Source organism: Rosa rugosa, chromosome 4, assembly GCF_958449725.1.
Source record: "Rosa rugosa chromosome 4, drRosRugo1.1, whole genome shotgun sequence".
Lineage (NCBI taxonomy): Eukaryota > Viridiplantae > Streptophyta > Magnoliopsida > Rosales > Rosaceae > Rosa > Rosa rugosa.
The window spans coordinates 34216623-34244309 of record NC_084823.1 but is presented as its reverse complement, the minus strand read 5'-3'; the positions used below and the strand labels follow the sequence as shown (position 1 = coordinate 34244309).

General features: G+C 39.1%; 2 protein-coding genes and 1 non-coding gene across 18 annotated transcripts; 1 reads left to right on the top strand and 2 right to left on the bottom strand.

The window, feature by feature from the left end:
- Positions 1 to 579: 579 nt before the first annotated feature.
- On the bottom strand, positions 580 to 686 carry LOC133707630 (small nucleolar RNA R71). The gene has a single exon (XR_009845239.1). It is a non-coding gene; the product is annotated as a small nucleolar RNA R71 (small nucleolar RNA).
- A 1412-nt stretch (positions 687 to 2098) lies between these two features.
- Positions 2099 to 27687, bottom strand: LOC133742629 (uncharacterized). Of its 16 annotated transcripts, none has more exons than XR_009862646.1 (15): positions 27142 to 27687; positions 26736 to 27046; positions 25938 to 26020; positions 22796 to 22859; positions 22569 to 22721; positions 9652 to 9753; positions 7461 to 8045; positions 5251 to 6096; positions 4912 to 5023; positions 4579 to 4816; positions 4310 to 4435; positions 4125 to 4220; positions 3493 to 3577; positions 3242 to 3297; positions 2099 to 3142 (listed from the first exon to the last, which is right to left on the bottom strand). XR_009862646.1 is itself a non-coding variant. In XM_062170319.1 (9 exons), the coding sequence occupies exons 6-9, from the start codon at positions 21158 to 21160 to the stop codon at positions 18180 to 18182; spliced, it is 1836 nt and encodes a 611-aa protein (XP_062026303.1). In that variant the 5' UTR covers positions 21161 to 21455; positions 22569 to 22721; positions 22796 to 22859; positions 25938 to 26020; positions 26736 to 27046; positions 27142 to 27687; the 3' UTR covers positions 17774 to 18179. The 16 variants fall into 16 exon arrangements, 6 of the variants coding, with proteins under 6 accessions (XP_062026303.1, XP_062026298.1, XP_062026299.1 ...); XR_009862648.1 differs by lacking the exon at positions 9652 to 9753 and having other exon boundaries at positions 2099 to 2886; positions 2984 to 3142; XR_009862647.1 differs by lacking the exon at positions 7461 to 8045.
- LOC133744692 (uncharacterized) lies at positions 13509 to 17286 on the top strand. Its single transcript, XM_062172759.1, has 9 exons — positions 13509 to 14270; positions 14349 to 14444; positions 14726 to 15319; positions 15416 to 15657; positions 15757 to 15847; positions 15999 to 16082; positions 16442 to 16711; positions 16802 to 17052; positions 17151 to 17286. Exons 1-9 carry the CDS (start codon positions 13509 to 13511, stop codon positions 17284 to 17286), a joined length of 2526 nt encoding a protein of 841 aa, XP_062028743.1.

The window sequence follows — 27687 nt, the reverse complement described above, 5'->3', positions numbered from 1 at the left end:
TGTCATACTTAATTTTTGTATAGTTTTTTTTTCTTTTCTTTTACTTATTTTTTGTTTGTTTTTCTTGTAGGTTTGAATTTTGTTTATGCAAGGTCGTCGATCCCAGAATTTAGATCTCATTGTATACGATCCGGAGATTGAACGAACTCGTAGGAGACTTTTAAGGCAAGCAAGAACTCAAGCACAAGTTGCGGTTCCAATGGCAGAAGATGAAACAAAAGCATTGAAGGAGTTCACGGCTCCTACTGCACTCACAACATCATCTTGTATTGTTGTAGCTCCTATTCCTGCAGGAGTGCGTTTTGAGATTAGACCAGCAACAATCCAGAGCTTGCCTAACTTTTATGGGAAGACGAATGAAGATCCTTATCTCCATGTGGAGGAATTCAAAGACATCTGTGGAACTTTTCGGTATGAGATATCAGATGAGCAGATCCGTTTAAGGCTTTTCCCTTTTTCGATTCATTGAAGGACAAGGCAAGAAAGTGGCTAAGCTCTCTTCCCCCTGGTTCCATCAATACTTGGGATGATTTGGTTAAAAAGTTCTTGTTGAAATTCTTCCCAGCTAAGAAAACCAATGCTCTCCAAGCAGAAATTTTTGGTTTCTCTCAACCCGAAGGAGAACCTTTTTATGAGAGTTGGGAGCGTTATAAGGATTTATTCTTGAAGTGTCCTCACCATGGATTTTCTAAACCCCAGAAGGCTCAATTTTTCTATAGAGGTTTGAACTCCCAAAGTAGAAGTATGGTGGATGCTACAGTTGGTGGAAGCTTGATGGGAAAGACGGCAGAAGAGGCAATTCAAGCTTTTGAGACTATATGTGAAAATTCGCAGCAATATGATCCTTATACATCAGTGCCCAAAAGAGGAGGACTATATGAGGTTAGTGCAAGTACTAAGTTGGAAGAGCAAGTGGCAACCTTGGCGAGACAAATGAAGAGTCTTACTCCTCTGTTAAATAAGGCTGCAAGGGAAACATGTGCTTCGTGTTCAAGTATTGCGCATACCACAGAGGCTTGTCCCGAAAATTTCTTTCAAGATGAGCAAGTCAACATGGTGAATAATTATAGATGGCCTGTGAATGATCCTTTTTCCAATACATATAATCCAGGTTGGAGGCAACATCCAAATTTCTCTTATAGCAATAATAATCAAGTGCAGATGCCAAGGAATCCTCCCATGCAAAATTATCAAGGGCTAATTGAACAAAAGAAACCATCTCTTGAAGAAACCATGCAGCAACTTGCACAAAATCAGATGGAATTCAAAAGGCTAATGCTCAGATGCTTCAAGCTATTCAAGAGACCAAAAAAGAGCAGCAAGTTCAATCTCAAGCTATTTCTAAGCTAGAAGTTCAAGTTGGTCAGATTGCCACTGCCTTGAATGAGAGAGAACAACGGCGCCAAAAACTTGTTGTCAATTTTAATTTAGTACTCGCAAGTGCACGAATCAATTGTAGAATAAATGTGCAAGCACGAGGTCATTCCCTCAAGGACTGATTGAAACAATTTTGCTATGACAAGTGTGCTATACTTAAGTGAAACAAACTGATTTTTATTATGAATGAATTTTAAACAGAAAATTAAAGAAAGAAAAACTAAAATTAAAGACAAGAATGAGCAATGAGATTTCTTTAAGTTTAGGAACAGATTATGAAGATGCTAAAGCATTGAATCCACCACCTAATACTTCTATCCTATTCTCTAGTTGATAACAATTGAATTCCCTAGATTTCAATCTAAAGATTTCCGTACATAAGCCTTATTGATCCCAGACATATGCCAAAGTTCTTCTAACCTATGAATTCCAACTTATTGATCCTGTATAGAATTCAAGTAGCCAAACTATAATTTACTCCACTTAATGATCAGGTTCAAGCAAACATGTTCAACTCCATTAAGCACAAAAGAACTAGGAAATCATGCAAACAAGAATATCGACTATGATCAAGCACTTGTATTCTTAATTCACAACTCTTTAATCACAAGATTGAATTATCTTTTGGCACCCTAGAAAACATCTACTCATTGATCAAGCATCATGTTCTCCAACCAAATAACTCATAAACAAAACCTAGGTCTTATTGATCCCGAGCAAAGATTTTGAATAAAAGTTCTATTGAAACGGTGATTAAGAGTTTAACATAGAAATCCAGAAATTCAATAGCAAACCAACTAAATAAATAGAATAGTCATACTAGGGGCTTCATCTCAGCCCTAGCCTAGAAGTTTAGCAATCCATAACTATGAAAAACATGACTAGAATCAAAGAAATCATGAAAACAGACAATGGAAGAATTGAGGAACTTGGAACCAGCGTTGGTGAGAGCTTCTCTTCTCCTTGTTCTCTGCGTAATCTGCTGTCTCTTCTTGTCTAAAACGTGCTAGGTTTTCTCCATGTATGTCTCTTTTCAAATCCTACTTGACTTGGGCTTCTTAGGTCTTCTAGTCCAACTTGGAATAGCTTTCTTCTCTCCAAAGAAACGCAGGGTTATTAAAGTCAATGCAAGAAATTACTCCAAGTATACCAGATACGTTCAGTCTTATCCATTCAAGTACTAAGAGCAACGGATTTGGGCTTCACAAACCAGATTCTCAAAAGATATGCAAAATCCGTCAGAATCTGCCTTCCCGAACTAGGTTCACTTAAATCATCATAACTTCCTCTACAAGAATGCGAATCCACTTCCGTAAAATTCCTCAGAAAGCTAACATCCGTATCTTTCCAATGGTATAAGGCTCGCCTGCTAATTCCTTCTGAGAAGGTACAGTTTAATCTATGAAGTTGACGCACAGCAGAGACAATTCTGGACGCTCAGGATAGCAAGCATCCTTTCAATCCCGCGTTTGACTTTAAGCTCCAAATCTTTCTTTTCTCCAATTTAACCTACAAAACACAAACACAAAGTAAATGACTCAAAAATGATAAGAACTAAGCCTAGAATCCTACATTTAAGGGTATAAAAATATATGAAATTATGAACCTATCAGAAACAACCAAGGCACTGTCCCATTTTCTAATTCTGCCAAAGACAGTAGAATGGATACCGGCAAGCAGACTAAGATTACATAATGGTCTGTCTGCTTGCTAATTGCAGTCTAGAAAAGCCAATGGTTCTTTCTGGGACTTCTTGTGGGAACATCTGTAAATAGATTAGTAAAAGAATGAGTACTATATCCAGACTGTCGACAAAAAAAAATTGTAAATACGATATTCAAGTAATAGCAGTTTAGTTCATCACCTGCAGTAGCATATAGTGAGTTGTAATGCACTCCGCTCCAAAAGTCAGCCAAAGCTCTGAAAAACAACACAAAAGGGTGGTCAAGTTTGAAGAAAAAACAAAAGAACCCTCACTGACTTTTACTTGGAAGTTTTTCTATAGAAATATAACACAAAGGTTGAACAGAAACTGACATATGTTATGTGTTATGCATTCTTTTTCAAGTTTCAACGCAGCTTGACGTTAAGATGCAGTAAGCAAATGAGATATACCTCGTGTAGGATTCCTGTCTTTAGGAAGGATCTCAATGTAGCAAGTATCCCGACAAGAGGTGATTAAACAAATTTTGGCTCCAAACTACAGATAAAACCATAAGGCGTTAGAAGCCAATCATTCTGGAAATATCATTAGAGCGAGAAATAATAAAGCCATCAATGAATAAACAAAAATAATCAACAGATACCAAGACATTATGTTTTATGAACCTGTACTTCATTCTAATTAGGACTACAGGTTGACTATTAAATCATAACTATAAACAAATGAAACAAAGATCAACTTGGATCGTGATTTCTGCAGAATGATACTATATTACTCGATGGAAAGCAGACAACAAAGAAGTGCATTTCAGGCCTGTGTATAAAATCAAAACCTGAAACTAAGTGAGGTTTTGCGGTGCAGACCAAGTATTTATGATTAGTGATGCTAATTCATTAATCGTGGTCCACCATTTCCTCGCTTCTTATGATTACAATACAATTCACTTCTCATCTAGATGCAAGGAAACAATTACATGGAACATAAGATCATCCAAATCATGCCTTCACAAATAAATGGTTCAAGTGACGAAGAAAGTAGGCATCTTCACAAAATGACCACGGAACAGATAAAAAACGGAAATTACTTCTTGATAGTCCCACACAATACAAACCCTTCTGTCCCTTGGAATGGTTTGGAGAACTTGGTCTTGGAATCCCATCTTCTTTCAAAAGATAATCATCTGCCAGTCAAAATAAATAAATAAATCCATATGAATTGAGGCCAAAAAACAACTGCACTTTGTTTATTGTAATTGATTAGTATAATCACCTTGAGCCACAAACTTGTTGATGTCTTGAATCCGGTGCAGAAAACGATGGACTCAAACTGGTATGACTTCCCCTTTTTGAGTTCCACATCGCTTCCTCTTATGCTGCCTATTTCTGCGGGTAAAACCTGCATGGATAAAAAAAAGCATTGCAAGTTGTTGTTTTAGACTTCTATTTAGTTATCTTGTTAATACAAACTCAAAACAAAAACCAAAAAATGACAATAAAACCGAAAAATGACGTATAGGCAGAGGATCATGTTTTGTTTACCTGAATCTCATCGGACTTGATCTTATTACAGGCGCCGACATCAATGGCCGGATACTTGTCGTACTTGATCTTCATAAAGAAAGGGCCCTTTTTTGGCCTGGCTATCCCGTACTTGGGGTCAGATCTCCATAAACCAGCTTGCTAAGCAAAACCATCAAAGAATCCACTTTGCTTAGTGAAAGATATCTCAACAAAACCAAGGCCAAGTAAACCATCCTTCTTGACAAAAAAAAAGAACCTGCATATCACATCATTTCATATAATGTTAAGCTAAATCTTATATTTAACCACGAAATATCATACATGATAAATAAAGGTAAGTCAGATTTTGACCAATGATTGAAGTCTTTGCACCATCGTTTGCCAGATCCAAAGCAATTTCCATGCCGGAATTCCCAGAGCCAACCTCGATTTAATGCACCCTCCGATCCTCAGATAGATAAACCTAATTCAATCTCACAGACAGGAATCACAGGATGTTCAGTTTACACTGATATTCAATTGCTGAAGCATAGAATCATCTAAATGTTCATAAGGAGTGTACTAAGTCCTAACACTAACAACACCAATGGCATTCAGAGACCAAAATCAAGAACTCAATTATTTCAATACTGAATCAAAATTGAAACTGAAATCTCGATCATACTTGATTCTAGAAACTTAAAGTCTTACCGATCGTTCACTGTTGTCGAAGTTGATCTCCGATTTTATTCTCAAGTAACAGTGAATCTTGACCTTGACAGAAGCTTCCTGAAGATAATAGATTGGGCGTTTTCTTTATATATCAGAACCAACTCGATGGAAGTCTCCCCCGAACACACAATAGCCATGCTTATCTATACGCCAATGGCAGCGTGAAGTAGTGGGACAAAGGCAAGGGCAAAATCGGCATGATACAGTTACGTGAACAGTGTAACAGTAGAACTCAGCTTTGTATATTGTACTAGAAATTTTTCCCGCACTTTGCTGCGGAGTTTGTTCTTGTAAATGAATCAGCATGATGAAATATTAAAGGAACATATATAGTTACATATATTATTAAAGTATCAAAGGGTTTTTATACATGTTACATTTTAGTTGAAGCTTGTTCAACTGGAGCCGGTGCAACAATGCTAGTTTTACAAAAGGGTCTCAAGTTAATCTAGCAAAGGTTATTGCTGGAGCTTGTTCAAAAAAGTGATTGCTCCAATCACAGTTGCACAAAATGCTCTAGCTGATTGCTTCAGTTGCAGCTGCATTAGATGCTGGAGTTGGTCAGGAAAAGTTGTTGCTGGAGTTGATTCAAAAAACAGTGGTTACTCTTTTGTCAACTAAGACATAATGGAGGTCATCATACATGTCAGCATTCAACTTCTTTTTTTTTTTTTGATGAATAGTATTCAACTTCTTTTTTTTTTTTTGATGAATAGTATTCAACTTCTTTGGTCTCCATACTCTTGATACACGAACTCTCATTTTGAAGTTGTACTGAAAAGCTTGTATCTCACGAATGAATGTAGATTTCATTGTTTTTTCAAGCTGAAAATGGCAGATAAGATATGTAAGTTCCAAATCAATTATATTAAAGTCATAGATAACAAGAAATGTTGTATTTGAATTCAGTTATGTTGTAATGATATGTACACATGCTTTTGTGATGCAGAACGGATGACAGCCCAATTTGAAGAACAATTGGATCGTGCTAAAGGAGGAAAACGAAAAGTGACTAGTAGACACGAAACAGCTCGGAGTCCGATTGGGACGCACCTTACCTTTCCGGAAAACAGCTCGGGCTTTTGGGATCGTTTAGGGCCTCAAAACTGCATTTTTTTTATTTTTCGGCGTTTTGGTTTTCCTAGTTATTTTTGGGTTGTTTTCGTTTTTACCCATGGGCTTTAGGGTTTCATTGTTAGTCGCCCTAGGGTTACTTTTATCTTATTTATGCAGCCGCAGGCGGCTGCATAACCTATCTTTCATCTTTTATCAATAAAATAGAGATTTTCTCTTTTATCTCTGGTGGACTCCAGAATTCTTTGTTAGGTTTATTGCTGGTAAACCTAGATTATCAATCCGATCATTCCGACTGCGTCATTTTGTATATTCAATATGAAGGTAGAAAAAGGCAAACGGGTGATATGTAACATTTTCGGCTTCAGCTAATCAATTATGTTTTAATTCAAGCCAACTAAGATTCCAGCTTTTCTCTTTCTTCATCTCACTAATTTTTTATCAATCAAAGCAGTAACAATTAACAACATATATAGAAAAGGAGTATGACCCAACAGAACAACAATGTTCAGAAGCAGATACTAAAACAAAAACAAAACAAACAAAAAAAAACAAAAACAAAAAAAAAAATCCAATTGAGAGTTATTATAGACTGTAAAGCTCACTTCATCAAATCCAAGCCAAGACCCCCAAAATTCATTACTATGTTAACTCTTTCTTTAAACTTTTCTTTCTTTTTATCTGGACAGTTAGGGGAAATATGTCCTAGTTTCTTACAAATAAAACATCTAACTTGCTTCTTAGTTTTTAATATTATTTTGCAGTTTCCTAAAATGTCTGTTAGGCTTATACTGTTTTCTAAAAGATGTAGACTTCCTAAACTTATATCTTTTGGGTCTACAGGAAGACTTATAATTTCTGGAGTATTTACTATATGGGAGAGGATCCTCTCCTGAGCAAATTAGAGACCTGAGCTGCCTGAGCTTTCAACCACGTAATGACACGTGTAAAAACAAAATCTAACGATTTACATAATGCCACGTAGTGATTGACTCTCCCAACTCCTCTCTCTCTCTCTCTAACCCATAGAACCACCGCAGAACCCATAGAAAGAGACCCGTACCTGAGGAACCTAAATCGAGTGATCAGTGAGGGTCGGGTGGGGAGATCCGTACCTGAGGAACCTCGGGTCGGGGTTTTCGAGACTCTGGAGCTTAGATTTGACGTCCTCGGCGAGGCGATCGTAGACCATGGCGGTTGACGGAAGAGGCCTCGACAGTGGGGTTGAGAATGAAGGTGCGACGACGGGTGAGGTGGAGCTGGATCGGAGGGCTTGGGTCAGTGCCGGCGAGGCCTTGGGAACATTCTGTTGTGAAGGTAGCATGTGGGAACATTCTTTCCCCACAAGAGGATGATTGTGCTCTTCAACAAAATGGCTAACAAAGAACTTATTGTTCCTCCTATTCAATTTAATACAAAGTTTAGCACCACAACCTGTTCTTGTCTCTGCTCTGGGTTTTCTGATCATGTAATCCCTCTTATCTTTGGATCGAATACCTTCCTTACAGCAAACAAATAATCTTGAAGTGAGTTCTTTTGTTCTTTTATTCTTACCATGAGTCTCCCTTCTAATACTAAACCCCTTTTTTCCTCCATATCTATTGTAGAAGTCATAAGCTGCTTGTTCCTTCTCTAGGTTTCCAATCCAACTCCAAATCAGAATTCTCAATATCAATGTTTGTAGCCAATGAATTATCCATCTGCAACCAATTTCTTATATAGTAATTATAACAATCTGCAATTGACACTTACTAAACTAAAAAAGGACAACCGATACAACAAACCAATGCAGCTACAAATCAATAATCAGACCCAAAAAAAAAAAAAAAAACTGTAGATACAAAAATTACATTGCCTTGATGCGTTCTTATGGTTTGATATCAATAATGAAGCACTGAATCCTACTTGGTCAATATCAAATACAAGATTCCTACACTCTAAGACACACAATATGAAGAGAGAACTTTGAAAAAAAAAAAAAAACCCAAAATAATGGAGTATAACACTTACCTCTCGCAATGGAATGCAAGAGAAAGTGAGAAGACTCAAAACTAAAGTTTTGAACTTTTGATTAGATCTCCCTGCACATAGCCATTGAATTTAAAGACTGCAGACTTGTGTTTTTTCTGTTTCATAGCAGAAGCGGCCAAGAACAAGAGGAAGAGAGCGGGGAAACGAAACCAAGTTCGCGGCAACATAAAACTCAAAAAAATTGGAGATAGAAAACCTAAATTTATTGTGAGCCATCAGATGTTAAGTTGGCCACGTGTCATGATCTGAGAGAGAGCTCAGGCAGCTCAGGTCTCTAATTTTCTCAGGAGAGGATCCTCTCCCTTACTATATATACTTCTTAATTTTCTTAGAGTACTTCTTATTATTATAAGTTTATAACTGAAAGGTAATGACTGTGTAAGATGTTTACAGAAGGGATAATGTGCTTTCTTAGTTATCTTCTGATTACTAATATTTTGACAAAGCTGTTTTAGGATATTCAATTAGTTCCTAGATTTTTCTTTATTTCTATACCATCTCTGAGGGTCCTGGCTTGGTTAAAGCCTCATCCCATTGAGCTCGTAGGAATTCTTCTATAGAACCAGGTAATCTATTAAGGTACTTATCTGAAGTTGCTTCATCTAAGGTTGATTGTGCTGTACTGGCATAATGCATGAAATACTGAGTGAAAATTTTTATATTAGCTATGTTTGTAATATGAATTCTTTCTAAAGTCCTGACTGCATCATTCTGTATTCCTGCTGTCTTTTCTTTACCTTGTCCTGATACTAAAATCTTGATTAAGCTAATGAATTTATATATATATTAGCTGCTAACTCCTGAGGTGCTTTTCTTTTATAGGCATGATAAATAGCTTATGCATCTGGTCCTAGGAATGGCTCTGCCCAATTCCAAGTTTTCTCTCCTGATGGATCTGCTCCTATATTTGCATGTAAATATGCTCTAGCTAAAGATTGTCCCCAAGCCCAAGTGATCAACAGATTCCTCCTCTCATTTAATGACACAAAATCAATTTAAGTGAGTCTCTATGCAAAGAACCAATTTATCTTCTAATAAAGAACTGTAACCAGAAACTACAAATGCCTAATAACAATTAACATATATAATATTGCTGCAGATTACTCCCAACAAAGCCATTCTCCTAATCCCCTTATAGTACATCACAAAGGAATTGATTTCAATCACTTCTACAACCCAATCATGCAATGCAAATTTTAATAAGTTCAATAATGCAAGTTTGTAAAGCATAATAGCCAACGTTGACATGTCTCCGGCAAACAGAGTAAAGAATACCTCTCTTTTTGGAGGCCTTCTTTTGCTGTTGCCTAGGAGCTTCAAACAATACATACTCATTCCTCTTCACATTCCTTTTGCTTATATTGGAAATGACATAAACTACAGTAATCCAAAATTCCTAATCAGTAGTGATCAGGTGAAAGTTGCAAAACGTTGAAAGCTCAGTAGAAGTAGGAAGCTTTGCATCTAAATCCCAATCCACAAAAGCAAGAATAACCAACGGAAAGAGACAGCAATGTAAAAGGTTGAGCAATAAAACTTTCAAATATGTTTTTCATATTAACAAAAGTACAATCTTAGAAGTTAGGGAAAAAAATACAAACAGTACCCAATATATGGGTCACTCCGAATTTCTATACTCAAGTTTCCGAAACTATCACAATGGTACCCAAAATACCTAGCCCGACCAAATATACGTACCTCCCGTCCATGACTCCGTTAACCCGTATGCCACGTGGTGTATTTGGGTGGGTATTTCTGTCATTTACTTACCCGAGCCCTATTCTTCGGTGGGATAAAGACTGACGCCCTGACTCACTCTCACTTTACTCTTTCCACAGCTGCACTCTCGCTCACAGACCCCGTGTAAAGGGAAAGTGAAAACTCAGAGAATCTAGGTGAAAATCATCAGATTCCACTTCTAATTTCGTGAAGCCTTCCATGAGACAGTACCTCATTCCAAAAAGCACCACCAACGCCTCACCAGAATGAGCAGACAGTCCTCCTTGGATGGTGTGCATCAGTGCTCTTTTCATACTACCCTTCTCATCTCTTACAACAGCTCCAGGCCTGCCTTGTGGGGGACCATCGTTCCGACGAACTTTGCCTCCTAGAAGAAATAGAAGAATTTGATGAAACACGAGATGAGACAGCAGGGAGTGGCCTCAAATTGGCTTTACCGAAACTGTTTTGCCATTCAAGTGCTTGAATGACAAGCTGCTCCCCACCATATACTTTTTCCCCGAATCTGCATGCATTTCGATTTTTCCAGATTAACCAAGCAATAACCCCACATAGGCAAAGAGGTGGAGCAAGCATCATCACACGTGCAGAAGTGCGGTTTAGATGCCAACACCGAGACCTGCCTTATTTTCTGTCTGTTGATCCATTTCTCAATGTGTTGGTGGTCATGGATTTTTCCTTTGTGCGATGGTTGCCATGTGAACCACAATACCCACTGCTCTCAATGAAGGAATAATGATTTTGAATTTGGTAGAGGTGTTCAGCTAGCTTGCACATGCCCGCTAAATTGCTAGAAAGTTCCTGCAGTTTTGCATTTGTATGGTTTTCAACTTTTCATTGCTGTACCTCTCTCTTCTTTGTATCATAGGCAGGAACCTTCTAGAATGTTCTGCTGGCTTGTATTAGTATGTATGGTTCCATGATTCCTTGGCTGGCTTTTGGTCTAATCCTCAAGTTGGTTTGTAATTTGTGTTCTTCATTCAATTAAAAAAAAAATCCACATCGGCCTGCTCCACAGAAAACTTTGAAGGGATTTTCTTTTTTGGCGGGAAAATGAGCTGTTAGTTAGAGTTGGCGCCAAATACCATCTCGGTCGGATTTACCCCTAAAAATACACCACGTGGCACATGGCTTAACGCCGTCATGGACGGCAGGTACATATATTGGGTCGGGCTAGGTATTTTGGGTACCATTGTGATAGTTTCGGAAACTTAGGTACAGAAATTCGGAGTGGCCCATAGGTTGGGTACTGTTTGTATTTTTTTCCCTAGAAGTTAATCGTATAGGGTAAAATCTTTATATGGTACCTGAACTATCACGAAATGCACTTTTTGGTACTTACAAATTTTTAGGGAGTCTAGTGGTACCTGTATTATCCCTCCGTTAGCTATTTTAGTACTTCCGTCAATTATTCAGTTAAAGTATGGGTAAAATTGTAAAACACCTATTTTTCATATTTCTTTTACAAATTTTTGATTAAACTAAATTAAAATAAGGGGCTGAGACCAGTTACCCATTTTTAACCTAATATTTGCCCAATCACTCCACCTTTAACTGTTTGTGCCCACTTACCCAATTCTACTGTGTCATGACTCATCTAGGCTCCGGATGAAATTGTTATTACGGTAGTGCCACTACACTAAAACCGCACGACTCGTCAGTTACCCATCTCTATCAAGCGTCAATCTGGGTCAAATCTCTTCCTCCCTCCGTAACCGATTCGTTTTCTCTCTCTGCCTCACTCCCTCTTTCACTATCTCTCCCTCTCTCTCTCTCTCTCCCTCCGTAACCGATTCTGACCGTTCTACGGCGACGACGCTTCAAGGTCCGGCAATTTTTTTCCCTTCTTCGGCTTCGAAGATATCTAAACAGGTAAAAACACAATTTCCGACTCCGTTTTCCAGTTATTACATGTTTTCTGAAGAACCTATTACAAAATCTTACGTTTAAAGTAATTTGAAGTTTCATTTTGGTTACATTTCTTTGAAATTTCTCGAACGACTTTGCAAGTTCCAGAATCGGTGAAAATATAGGGTGTCTGGTATCCTCACTGAGAAAATCTGATACGAATGTTGCTTGTCGATTCATTTAGAGAAAATGAGGTGTTATTGAACGCCTATTCTGGGGTCATAACCATAAAAGTTGTAACATTAGTGCCCCCCAGTAGACTTTGTATTGGGGGCGAACGATGACTGCTTTATTTATTGACGGACTGAAACTGATATTCCACAGTAAATGTAGTGTTAAACTGCAGTAGTCGATAAAGGAAACAAAATTGTGTGGTTTGTGTCAGTCTACTGGGGGGCAGTAGAGATATTATTGACCATCATAATGTTGGTTTTTAGACATTAACTGTTGCTTTGAGTGTGAATAAATTCTATAAACAGCGAAATATAGGAACCGGTGTAATGTTTGATGGAAAGTGTGAGGTTTGTGTCAGTCTAGTGGGGGGCAGTAGACAGATATTGGGGTGCAGTATGTGAATACTTGAATCTGTTGCAATTTCTGGTGGTTTAGTGGGGGCAGTAGACTCATTACTTCCCCCCCAATTCTGTCTTCCTCAGAAGACAGTCATCATCTCTTGTTGATTCTAAAACAAATATTGTGTTTCTTTGTGATGATGTGCAATACACTGTGAATACTTGAATCTGTTGCAATTTCTGGTGGTTTAGTGGGGGGCAGTAGACACATTACTTCCCTCCAATAATGTCTTCCTCAGAAGACAGTCATCATCTCTTGTTGATTATAGAATGATCATTGTGTTTTGTTTTTCTTTGTGATAATGTGCAATACACTGTGAATCTTTCAATCTGGTGAAATTTCTGATGGTGTAGTGGGGGGCAGTAAACACATTACTACTCCCCAATAATGTCTGCATACGGGGTCAGAACCCTTTTCTTTACTATTTTAGAATGATCATGTTGGTTTTGTTTTGGTGTAGAATGGGTAGACCAAGATTCACCATAATGAGTGACTCAGAAGAAGATGACAGGAGTTCAGAGAGTTCAGATAACTGCACTGATACAACGTTTAACCAAACCCTGCAAAAAAAATTTGACGACATCAGAAAGAGGAAGCGACAACAGGCAGAACATCATTCTGATCAAGAATCTGCTGAAGAAGAAGTGAATGAAGATTCAGGACGACAATCAGAAGAAGAATCCGAATCAGAAGGTGAACAGACAACGAAGAGGTTCGTAATCAAAACAAGACAACAACCAAAAAGGAAACCTGTTCAAGAGGAAGAGGATTCAGAAGAAGAAAAAACAAAGAGGAAGAAGGCCAAGAAGAAAAAGAAAGCTGAAATCAAGAAGGAAGAGCAGAAAAGTGAGACCCAAAAAGCAAAGATTGAATGGAAGCAACAGAAGTGCACGCTCAGTGCATTCTGGAGAATGGTCAATGCACACAAGGATAGAATACCAGACAAGACAAAGGAGATTTTGAAGGGTACAGACTTTGGAGAAATGATGGAACCGTTCTGGCAGGACAAGATAACCAAGATCCAGCTACACAAGCATGAAGCGGACCTGGAGATACTCATGAGGCACTTCGACCGCACAGACAACAAGTGGAAGTTTGGGGATGTTGTTATGGAAATAACGGAGGAGGATATCACGACTTTATTTCACCTCCCGGCCGAAGGAGAAGTGTTCAATGTGAACAGGAGGGTGGTGAGGGAAGAGATGGAAGACTCTCCAATTTTTGGCAGCCCTTTAAAGACGCATGCTGTCCTCAGAACAAAGGTGGAATCGTATTTGGTAACTGAGTTGACAAAGCCGGCAAAAGAGAAAGATGCCAGGAAGATAGCCGTGCTAATGATCACATATCTATTCAGCACATTCTTTTTCACCCGAACCGGTGCTCAGATCACATGGAATATGGTCGCCGTATGTGAACGGATTGAGAAGATAAACATGTACAACTGGCCAAGATTAATTCTGAACTTCTTGATGGAAGGGCTACAAAAGTATAGGAGGAACAGTCCATCTGTTTTGAATGGATGCCTTCTTCTCATATATTACTGGTTCCTTGAGAAGACCAGGGCAAAGACCTGGATACTTGGAAAGCAGAATGAAACTCCACGATTCATCCGATGGTCGATAAAGGAAATATTTAGCCTGGAACAGCTGTACAGGAACGAGAACTTAGCCGTGGTAAGCAAATTACAAAAACATTACATCTATGTTCTTTCCAGTGTTTACTACACATTACTGACTTGTTAAATGTAACAGGATCTGATAAAAGCTGGACCGTGGCAAGGGAAAATTGGACTGGAAGACCTCGAGATGGGTGATGAGGTGCAGGACACACCAAGCTTTGACAACTGGGTGAGTGGCTCAACTGAGCTTGTCTGTTGCCAGAAATTGGGTTGCAATAGATACATTATTGGGACCCAGTAATTTGTTGACACATGTTCAATTATACCTTAAACTAAGCCTATGACTTGAATAACTGATGTTTGTTTGTTAATGTTTAAAAATTGGCTTGTTTAAAATGAAATATGAGCTTCTATGGTAGTCTACTGGGGGGCAATAATATTATTACTGGCCCCCAGTAAACACATTATGGGGGACCAATAACTTACAGGTTTTGGTTCAAATTTTGGCAGGTGCCCCAGGCAAGCCAAACGGAAGAGGAACAAAATGAAAGGCTGACGGGGAATATCAAGGAACTAATCAGGGAGATGGAAGCAGCAATTGGTGAGTCAAAGCCCACCAAAGAAATGGAGGCAAAGCTAGGAAGGCTTGCCAAAGCAAACGAGGAACTGAATGCACAGAACAAAGATCTATGGGTCAAACTAAAGGTTGCCGATGAGAGGATTAAAGAGCTGGAAATTGAAAAGAGGGCAAAAAATAACCTCATCAGGGCGTTGTACATCCGGCTTGAAAAGGAGAAAGGAGAGGTCCCCCCACCACAAAAACAACTTGAGATAGTTCCTTTCATGCCGAAAGTGGTCCCCCAAGATGAAGTTGAGGATGAAAATCCAAACTTTGGACAAAGCGTAGGAGAGGAGACCCATTATGCAGCCAGTGTGGGAAAGTCGACGGACACGGTGACGTCAGCGTTTCCTATTGCAGAGGAAATACCTGGACAACAAGATGAAAGCCGTTTACAACCGGGGCAACAAGTACATGGGAATGAAGAGGAAGATGAACAGCTCGATAACATCATAAGGATTATTGCTGAGAAGGAAGCGATGGGAGTAATGGGAAAGGAAAAACCGAGGGAAGGGACCCCAGCCAAATAGGAACCACAGAAGAAAACTCCGGAGATACATTCTATAGTGAAGAACGTGAAGACATACCGGAGGGCTGCCAAGAAGGCTAGAGAGGAGGAGTGGGAGTACGACACTCCGGAAGAAGCAAAAATTACGAAGAGAGCTGCACCTAAGAAAGCAGGAATCATGCAGCAAGCCCAGAGAAAAATGTTGAACAATATCAAGATCAAGGGTGTTAAATGCGATAAGCCAACATGGAGGACACTGGACCCGGCAGTGGCAAGGCACTATAGAGACTTCTTCAACGTTGCTGTGAAAGACACGTAAGTACACAGCCTGGTTTAAAATGGGTACAACAATTCAATTTCTGTTTATCATATTGATAAAATCCGCATTGGAATCAAATGGTTTTGTTTGAATAGGACCGAGTACTGGACCAGCATTGATCTTCTACGCCGGATCACCAAGCACGACCTAAGAGTAATCATCCAAGAGGGGGACATCGAAACTGATGTAAGTCTTTCAATGAAAGGCTCCATTTAATGATTTACTGCCCCCCAGGACAATGATTACTGCCCCCCAGTAAAATGCGTATTTCACTCAATTTTCCTTACTATTGTTCACCTTTAATGTTCTGATGAAAGATCCAATGACCCAATTGCAGGTGATCAGCGTTTATATGGAGTTGTTGAAGTCTGATGCAGAAAAGCTAAATGCGCAAGTGGGATTCCTCACAGTCGACGCAGGGGTAAGTAGCCTAAACCAAACACATTGAATTCTGTGTTTTTTGGAAAGCAACATTGTGTATTAGTCTAAATTATGGCATACAATTTGTGTTTATTGGGGGGAAGTAATCATTCTACTGGGGGGCAGTAGAGTGATCATTCTCCAATTTTTGGCACTGAATATATATCATTTTGTGTTTTGAAGATGTTCTGTTTATTTCTTTCGTATTGGATGTAAATCAAGTGGTATATGTCGGTCTATTGGGGGCCAGTAGGCACATTTTTGCCCCCCAGTAATGTGTTTTATTGTAGTCAGGAAAGGATTATTACCCAAAATTTTTTAGTTTGACCTTGAATTAACTTGGTTACGTTCTGTATGCAGTACTATGCTATAAAGTATGAACAGACCAAAGAACAAGATGAGGACACTAGACCTTTTGAGTGTGGTGTCGAGACAATGATTTATGAACCCCTGTGGTCAGTCTTCCGTTTCAAAAAGGTGCTAGTACCAATTCACCACACAACAAGCATGCACTACACATTGCTGGTAATTGACAATGAAACAAGGAGGTTCACACATATGAATTCATTGAGGCCACCAATCAATGAATTCACCAATGAGGAGAAGTACCAACTGAATGCAGCAAGAGTGGTATGTAGTAATTCCACAAATGCAGATTTATGTTTTCCATACTGTTATCATGCTTTTGTTGAACTAAAATTCCATGTCTGCAAAAAACAGGTAAAGCACATACAGAAATTCATACATGTTGTGAACTTGACTAAGATGAGAATACGGGGCGAAAGCCAAGATCCAAATATCACTCGAGAAAAATGCAAAGGCGAAGATGATAAGGAAAACCTGATTATTGTTGAAGAAGCAATGACCGAGGAGGAAAAACAAACCAGAAACTGGATCTTACAGAATAACGTTGTGGAGACAGACTATGAACTCTTTGAAGACTTTGACTGCCCGCAACAGAACACATCATCGTAAGTAAATTAAAGCAACCTATTTGTCATAATAGTTGTGTAAGATTTGTCGTTGCTGCCTACATTAATAAACATAAATTATTTTTACTTTTTTACAGTGGTGATTGCGGGCCCTTTATGCTCCATTACATGGAGAGCATAGTAAATGGCATAGAACCAACCAAGGAAGGCGGGGACAACATGAGGAAGAGATTGCTTGAGAGGTTCATGCACCTACTATTGGGCAGAAAGTGAGGAGCGAGATAAGATATAACATATTTAGAAATGTAGATTTTGTATCCGAAGAGTAGGGATTGTAAAGTTCTCGTACTAGCCTTATCTTGAAACTATGGTGAAATGAACTGCATTATTGGGCTGACTTCAATTAGAAGCATGCACCTTACACAAAATGATCCAAAGTAGACATGTTACTACCTCCCAGTAATTTGTTGTTTGTAGGTCAGAATACTATTGGGCCCCACTAATATCCCCAGTAGATGTATTGAAGTCACTCAGTTGGCTTTTAAATTTGTTGGCAACATTTGAACAGGGTTTCAAATAAGTAGATGTCATTTAAAAGATGACATTACTGGGGGGCAGGAATTTGTTTATTGCCCCCCCCCCCCCCCCCAGAAACCTACTGTAAGCACTAAAAACAGCTAAACCTGTTGGAAAATTGACTTAAACTATCTAAAAGCAACTGCAAAGAAGCCAAACGTATAATTCTGTATTCCGAAAAGAATAATGCTTGTTTGAGCCTGAATATACAAGGAGTCCTTGAATTGATGTGTTTACTGGGGGGCACTAATATGTTTACTGGCCCCCAGAAACCACCTGTAAGCATTAAACCTGTTGGAAAATTTAAATTCAGCTGTGTAAAAAATCTTTTAATCATCCCAACTGTAAGAATCTGACATATTAAAAGAAAAATGATTATTAGTGCCTGAATATACACAATTACTGGCCCCCAATAAACCAATTACTGCCCCCCAGTAGACAAATTCAAAACGTAACGACTCTTTACAGAAACATATACTACTACTGAACGAGAGGTTCAGTGCAGCTCAACTTGTTATGAGTGCCCATTTTGCCACAACGACCACAACGAATCAGCTTCTTTTCAGCCTCTCCAACCGACTTGAACCGCTTCACCCTAGGCCTCCCGGGGGGCCTCTTCGAAAGGGGAGGTAATATACATTCAGAAGCAGATTCTGAAGAAGACATATCAACATTGGTTATCGGACAGATAGGAAAACTGTAGCTCTTCTTGAACATATCAACCTGAAAGTACTTATCAATATAATCATATACATTTACAGAAGCAGCCTGTAATGCAGCAAGGCCGTGAGGACAAGGAAAACAATTAATCTGCCATTTCACACATGAACATGAATGATCGGAGATGTTGACTACATATGAAAAGTCAGATCGAACCTCATAAACTCCAGGGCTAGAATAATGGACACTGAAACGACGAGATTTCTCCATTTGCTCCTTCAATCTTTCCTCCATTTTGGGAGTTAGTTCTGTGGTCCAACGTTCTGCCTCTTCCCTCCTCTTACCGGCCATCTCCATTTGTTTAATTCTTGTCTGGTCCAGCATACAATAGACTGGCATCAAACGCTCAATTGCAATCCAAGAGTTAAATGATTCAGCAATCCCATTAGCCATAATTCCATATCGGCAACTAGTACAAAATACACGGCACCAATTTTCCACAGGCAATTCAGCAAGAAAATGGTCAATAATATCGGCACCACCAACTGCTCTAAGCAACCGCAAATTGAAACGGTATTCCTTCTCAGTAGAGGAATATGCAACCTTAAAAAACTTCTGCTTAACATCTTCAATCAATTTTGAATTACCTTTACCCCTATATTTACCGGCAAGGTTCGCCACCAAGTGCTTGTAACAAAACAGATGAGGATTACCAGCAAATACCTTATCGAAAGCACTCAACAATCCAACACCCCGATCACTAATAAATGTGATAACTCTTCCTTGAGGTTCAAGCAGACTCTTCAAATGCTTGAAAAAGAATGTCCAGTTTGCATCTGTCTCAGAATCACAAAAACATATGGCTAGAGGGTAGAAACCTGCATAAACCAGATCACTGGAAAATCAGTCTACTGGGGGCCAATAATGTTGATATTGAACGGCAGGAACCTATCACAGCGTCGCACAGCAATGTAAAAATGATATCTATCACAATGAAAGAAACTAGAACAAGAAATATTAAGCACACAGATGAAACTATAACAAAAGCCAATATTACTGGGGGCCAATAATAAATGTATGGGGGGCAATAAACAATACAGTTACCTTGATTCCCATTCCTTCCAGTTGCAGACAGAATCTGCCCCTTGTAAATGCTCTTACCAAACGTTCCATCAACATACAACACAGGCAAACAGAATTGAAACCCTTCTACACAACCTCCATAAGCTACGAAAAGCCTCTGAAAACGATTCGTCGATGGTTCAACTTCCAACACAAAAGAAGAGCCGGGATTACTCTGCAAAACAGCTTCCTTATACCAAGATAACTTGCTAAACGTGTCTGCATCGGAACCATAAATCGCTTCCTTAGCCCGATGCTTTGCTTTCAAGGCAACCTTGTAGGAAATATCAAACCCATAAGTTGATTTGAACTTGCTCATAATTTCCCTTGGCGTCAATGAAAGATTATAGCTAACATCAGCAGCAATGCAAGTCTTGACAACCTTGGATCCCAAAAGCTTGTGCTTTTGAGTCCTAACTACACCCTTGCAAGTGTGAATATTATTCAACTCTGTTATGTAAAGGCAACCATTGGCAGATGATGAAAAAGCACGAAGATGCCAATCACATCCTTCGGTTCCAACATTTGCACAGACTGCATGAATACGGTCCAAATCATTTCTCAGCAAAACAAACTCGAAACCAACTGCAATTGCATACTTCCTGAGCTTCTCACGGAGCTCAGCGGCACCATGAAACTTATCCCCGACATGATGAATATAAGAACTCCACTCATCAGACAAATACGTCTTGTGAACTTCAGTCCTGAATGCATCACCCAAATAATCATCTTCATCAATCACTTCCGACCCACTATCCACAGAACAAGTTCTCCTACAACCTCCCCCAATCTTTAAAACTGAAATATCGACACACTCTAACCTATGTATTCTAGCAGAGCAAAACAGCATCTGGAAATCACGATCGTTACGAAGAAAACAAACTTCACAACCTGGAACTGAATACTGAAGCTCAATAATATCACTTGGCAAAAACTGGAATGTACGGAAAATGTCTTCATACAACTCAGAGTAGCTCATGCATTGATTCAAAGGAATCATATAACCTTTGCCAGAGTAAAGGCACCTAGCAACCAGAGGATCAACCATAGACCTGCGAAGAAAACACAACCGAACGAATCTATTATTAAACCTACATCACATGTTACTGCCCCCCATTAAATTGAGATGTGCCCCCCAATGATTTAATCAAAACTACCACAACGAAATAGCAGAAGTACCAAATTACTTTTAAAATAATGAAAAGGATACCTAGACAACAATTACAGCGATTTAATATCACATCAAAACATTACTGCCCCCCAATACACATACTACTGGTCCCCAATAATGTAGTCAAAACAGCAAAAACAATTTCGAAAATGTAATAAATTGAAATGAATTCAAATAAAAGATCAGCAGGCAACAATTATAGATACTAAAATATCATTGAACACACATTACTGCCCCCCAGTAAAAATATTACTGCCTCCCAAAAATTTAATCAGAGCTACCAGATCACCTCGGAAACAGCTCAAACCCTCATCCAATCATGAATTCACCAATAAAAACACGAAATTAATACAGAAAATCAAAACTAACACAATGCACTCAAAAACACCTGGAAATTCATAACAAAACTGCAACAACAATTCAAAACCAAAACAAACATAACACGAATCTCTGATTCAGAAAATTCAGTTCGAAAATAACACAACAATTCGTACACAAGAAGATCTGTTAGTTAAACAGATTAAATCGAGCTAAAACTCAAACAGATTAGATAGAGCTAAAGAAAAAAAAAACAAACCGCAGTGGAGGAACACACAGAGCATCTCGACCTCGCTCCATTTGAAAATAGCAGCAGATATTCTCTCTCTAGGCTTCGCAAATCCTCTACCACCAGCTCTAAATACAAATCGCCGGAGAGCTTCCCACACTGAAATCGCCGGAGAGCTACGCACGCCGGAACCAGGGAGCTTCTCTCTCCAGAATTTGAAATCGCACGGCTCCTCTCTCTCTCTCTCTCCCTCTCTAAAATGATACAGCTCCACTATAAAAAACCAGGGAGCTTCTCTCTCTACAATCCCGGCCGATTCTCTCTCTCTCTCTAAACTCGGAGAGCTTCGCTCCCTAAATCACGTTTCTGTTACAATTTGAAAGCGTTTCAGTTATAGAGGGGCAAAAGGGTCAGCAAATTTGGATAAAACAGGCACGTGAGGAAAAGATTGGGTAATTGGGGTTTAAAAATGAAAACTGTTGATTAAGTGGGGAATCTCTTAGACTGTTTGGGTAAATGGGGTTAAATGACCCAAAAATTGGGTAAATGATCATTTTCCCTTAAAATAAATTAGAATAGGTTAAAAGAAAGACCTAGAATTGAATTTAGTGAATATCTAGATTTACCTACCATCTCTATTGATTAATCCTATTAATTGTTCGAGAAAAAAGTTATCTCCAAATTAGTATATATTAAATTTTCATAAAATAAAAAAAACTAAACAAAAATAAAAGTATTTAAATTAATTGACCCAAGTATCCCGATAACAGTGAATAATAAATTGGGTATTATTTATCTTTTTTTTATTTGTCAAAATGTTTTGTAATTATAGATATTCAATATATTAAATTCTATAATTCTAATTATGAATGAAAATACTATTTTACCCTTACTATTTTACTCACATGAGTGTCACATGACCGCCACGTAGGCATTTTTAACGAAATAATGGACGGATGTACTATAAGGGCTAACTGAGAGATAGTACAGGTACCACTGGACTCCCTGAAAATTTGTAGGTACCAAAAAGTGCATTTCATGATAGTTCGGATACTATATGAGGATTTTACCCTAATCGTATATTCTCTCAACTACTACTAAAAATGTTGGTATTTTGGGATCCATTCCGGTGGCAAGAGGAAATTCACAATTAGCTTGCCTTCCATTTCTCATTTGAAAACCGCCTCAAAAACATCAAGTAAATTGTGATTTACGTGAAACACACAAAACAAACAAATATAAGCAAACTAAAGCAGGAAAAAGCCAATGTCAGATTGAACATAGGATGAGATCGAGATAAAGCAAAAGCTACTATGCCAAGTTAATTAAGCACTATAGAGACGTTTGAACGAAAAGACAATGGATTCAGATTCATTCACAACTAAACAATAATCTCGGTAAAAGGAAACAAAGTTTATATAAGAGGATTATAAAACATGAAAAGAAATAATGATCAAAATATCAAAGATGATAACTCACTTAGACACTGTTGGTCATTGTACTGGTACCCAAACTCATTCTCTCTGCATCAATTCTAGCAACTTATCTAAGAATCCAAACTAAACCAAAAGCATAGGCCAGAGAAAATCCACCTGGTTTGAACCCCTTATATAACTTCCAAATCTTGAAGTCCTGAAAAGAAAAAAGTTAAACCTTCAATTGCAGGACTCAAACTTTAATCTGCAATATGCATAGGCATGCCTTACATTTGTATCGCTCAAAGACTTCTTCTTTCTGTTTAAGTCATGACAATTGCACGTGAATGGACCCCTGCAAATACAGACGATGAAAATCATGAAATTAATTCATCATTTTCTCCCAATATTCATATCAAATCAATTGCACAACTAAACCAAACAGTGACGTAAAAAGGAAAGACTAAGCTAAAAAGGGTCAAGATTAGTTCAAATTAAACACACATATGAACCCAACTGTATCTGCTCAATTCTTTTTGAAACAAATATGAATTACGTATTAATTCAATTGCATGCCACAAATTGAATCAAAATATTGAAAAAAATAGTTTGTGGCCTTATGACTAAAAAAACATTCAAATATGCACTTATATGTAATTAACCCTTGAAAATAAGAATAGTTGTTTTGGTCAGTTAATCGATCGGTATATATATGTGTTTATAATCTTGTAATGAACATTTAAGTATCAACTACCATTTTAATATATATATATATATATATATATATATATAGGGCCCTTTCACTAAGGGATCTCTTTTTTAGGTCTTTTATAGTGATGGGGCATTAGACGTTGATTTCGGCATCTCAATCGTTCAGTTTTTAGGTCCTAATGTGTATATCATTTTTACAAATTTTCAGCTAAATCGGTGATCGTTAAAGTATCAAACTAGATTAAATCAATGGACGAACCAAATTGTCAAACTTGAACCGTTCATACTTATATATAATCTTAAATCGCCGTTTTAAATGCCTTAATGATAATCAATTTGGCTGAAAATTTTCAGAAATGATCTACACATTAGGACCTAAAAACTGAACGGTTGAGATGCTAAAATATGATCGAAAAGTTGGTCTAATGTCCTAACAGAATAGGAACTTATTGAAATTAGACTAACTAAAATCATATTATAGGCCTAGGGCTAAAACACACCAGCCCAAATCACCAGCTCAAGAGGGCAGCCCTAAGAGAAGAAGCCCAAAAGGCCAACCCTAAAGAAGGCCAACTCCAAGCCCAGCAAAACCAGCTTTGGCCCAGGTACAGTCATCATCACCTCCACACTGTAATCGGACGAAACCACAGCTTCAACATCGCCTGACCACTCCTCCATGACATGCGCAACCGCGCACCATGCCACCAAGACCCGCGCCGCCTTAATCCCCTCCGCCACGCCCTCTGCCGTCACAAAAACAAAGTCATACGACCCGACTCATGCCGCCATCGATACTTCACCTCCACAACCTATGTCCCCGACTTTTTAGGAAGCAAACCCGACTATGGACAGCCTGACCACAGCGTTTTAGCGATCTCCCACCGGAATTCACCGCCAAAATGTGGTGACCCGAGAGAGAGGTCCCACAGCGCCGCGACCCCGGGCCAATGAGAAACCGACATGTCCTGAATGACATCCCGATAACTCATCAACCCAAAATCGCAAGGCCTTTTGGGATTTAGACTGTTGGTTTACAAAACACTTTCTTGGACAAATCGTTCTAGCAACTGAACAACATATTTTCAAAAGTGGAATGGCTGGGCTTTGATCGGATTTGTACTCTGGGTCGATTGGTGGAGGTGGTGTGTTGAGATGGTGGCCAGAGCTGGAGTCTCCGGTGATGGCAGAGGGACGAAGAAGAGAGAGTGAGAGGTAGGGGGAGAGAGGGAGAAAAAGATGCGGCCGAGAGGGAGAGAGGAGAGTTTTGGGATTTTAGGGTTTTTTGTTCCTTTTTATACTTGTACATGTGAAATGACAAGTCTACCCCTGCGAAGAATTCGACCAATAATTGAGTCGGGTTTTGAGCTCGCTTCTTTATTCGTTTTTTGTCACTAATGTTCTTAGTCCCGTCGTATGCCCAAAACTCGAATTACTAAAAATTCAATTTGTATCTTTTCATAATAATCCCGACAATCTTTTGCTTCAATAAACCTTAGTAATTCTTTAGGCCCATTTGGAAGGACATTGGCCCAAACTTAATTCAAATAGCCCAATTGGTAGCCTCGATACCTAAAATGTCCAAAATCAATTCCTTCACTAAAATCACCTTGTGCAAAAATTTTATTTTCGAAAAATTACCTTCCAAAAATTAAACAAAATTTTCGGGGGCTCACACAAAACCTCCCTACCAAGACTTGGAGCAAAACTCCCCAGGTAACCGTCCTTGAGCAAATAGTCTCCCGTCCGGCAGTCGGCCACACACGTCAGAAAGGCCAGAAGCCAGCCCAGACGGCGACCGTTGTGCTGACCCTAGAGAGGGGTCCCACAGCGTCGCAACCCCGAGCCAATGAGAATCTGACATGTCACGAATGACATCCCTATAACTCATCAACCCGAAACCGCAAGGCCTTTTGGGTTTAGGTTGTTCGTTTACAAAATATTTTCTTGGACAAATCATTCTAGGAACCGAAAAACATATTTTTAAAAGCGAAATTTAAAGTGGGCTAAAGGATTTGGGCATACAATCGGAACCAAATTTGGAAAATAAATCACTGAGTAAAATCCAGTATGAGAGACGCGCCCCAGGGTTGCGGGCCTCTCGAAGTTTTGTAAATGAGCGAATAGGAAACAAATAAACAAATAAATCAGTATGAAAGTAAATAAATAAGTTACTTCAAAATCCGATAAGGAACCTAAAACCCACTTTTAAAAAAAAAGTCAAAAAGGAATGCGCCAAGCCGGACCATTTGCCTCCTCTGTACGCTCCCCGACCACATGCTTGAAACCTGCACACTGCCGGCTAATCTAAAACAATCGGTGACCGGCCCGGTTCGTCATCCTTTGAATATCGAAAGTGTCCATTTCATGGCCCTAAGTGTCGTATGACTGGTTCACCTTCGGTACTCACCCTTCCTCGACGAACATAGGAGCACAGCCCCCTCCGGAGGTTCACAGTTATCGACATTGTGGGATCCCTAGGAATCAACGCATCTAGATCCCATTCACTTTCAGGTCACAAGTACAAACAAACAAGGGGTACAGTATCTCAACATACAAGTCTAGCCTCGGTTTTCGCAATCAACAATTATCAGTTACGTAAACACAAATATCACGAGGCGTCGACTAATGAACAACCAAAAACGTACTTACAGGCAACATATTACTGTACTAGAGTATTCCAGATATAGAAAAGCCTCTAAAAGGAACGGACAACTCACTCTACCTAGATATGGAGTGCTCGTCCACATTCGGATTCGTTCCCGACTTTTGATCATTTGTCCAAATCCAAGTGCACATGCTCGAGTCCTTTATAATAAAAATCGAATCAATGAGTAACTTAACGTCATTATAACTCAACTAACCGAGCAACCAAAACATTTACTTAATTTCCTTAAAGTCTATCGGATTATCCTTTAATCGAACAATGATCTAAAACTTTTACTTGTAGGAATTGCTTTTAGTAAATCAAGTCCATTACCCATTCCCAAACAATCCAAATGATGTAACATTTGATCATTTGGGATATGGTGATCAAACTTAACACAAGTGTCCCTTAAATATAGTTCGGTTCAATTTCAATTGATTTTCCTTTGTTTTAGCATTCATTTACCATTCCCGTATGATTTGGTTTATTATGTTCATTCCGGGATATGGTAACTAGGAAAGCACTTCTAATTGTAATTGTTTCATAACCTTAATCAAAAAGTTTATATAACCTACTTGATTAAGATCCACCATTCTCATTATCAACTCCCTTCCAACATTGGTAATTACTCACTTTCTTTAACATTGTTCACAACATTAACTCATTTTCATAAATGGTCCCTTCTCATTAATTAATTTCCTTCTATGCCAAACATAGCCATTCACACATACATAATCTCATTCGCACAAACTCATTCACATTCAACCGAGTACTATAAAAGTAAGCAACTATCCATTTCCACTCACTTCTTTCGATTTCAAGCGATACAATACAAGCGCAGTAAACAAAAATCCATTTCTTTCATCATGTCATTACCTTTCTCATAAGTCTAACCTTTCCAAATCCTTTCTTTGGTAGCCTCGGCTTAATGTCCTTGACCAAATTCCAGGTATTCATCTCCACCACAAAACAACATGCTCAATTAATCAATTTCAATATCCCAACAAAGCTAAATTCATAAGTTTAAGGCTGGGATTTCTTACCCCATACCTGCTCTGCCAAGACCAAAATCTCCATAACATGCTACTTCTTGCAGTCCTCTGTTCTTCACCATCCCCTTAAAAACTCAATCAAAAAAATGACCAGAAGCTGCCCTTTTTCTTCAGAATCCCATCGTTTCTTCCAAGCTCAGTACCCCAAAATATCAATCCAAAGAACCCAACATCAATAATCTCATTGGAACTCAACCAAATTAAAAAAGGGGGCTTCGGGGTCAACTTACCGGAACCATTAGGCTATGATGGCGGGGCTCACGGCAGCGCGTGAGGTGCGTGCAGCGTCTCTGGTCGGAACCGGAGATCGAAACCATGGGTTCTCGTGGTTGGCAAGGCTCCGATTCCGATTATGGAGGTCGTGCAACCTAGTTTCGACCGGATATAGAAGAGCGAAGGAATGCAAGGCCGAGAGCTCCTGTGATGCTCGTTTGGCCTTATCTGGCGTCAGCAGCAAAGAGGGGTTCTGGGTTTTGCTCCGCTTTGCTTGCTGAGTAGATCGACGATGGTAGAAGGGTGAGGAATCGCCGGAAACCGGCGAGAGTCAAGGGACAGTAGCGCGCAGTCTTAGGTATCTTGGGTTGTTGCGTGTGAAGGAGGACGGTGGTGCATGGCTAAGATTTCGGTCGGGTTTGGGTCGGTTTTGGGTGCTGCGTTGATTGGTGGTGGCCGGAGATGGGGTTTTCCGGCGTTATTAGTGGGAGGACGAGAAGGAGAGAGGTCAGGGGAGAGATAGAGTGATACGGCCGAGAGAGGAAAGAGGAAGAGAATGGGAT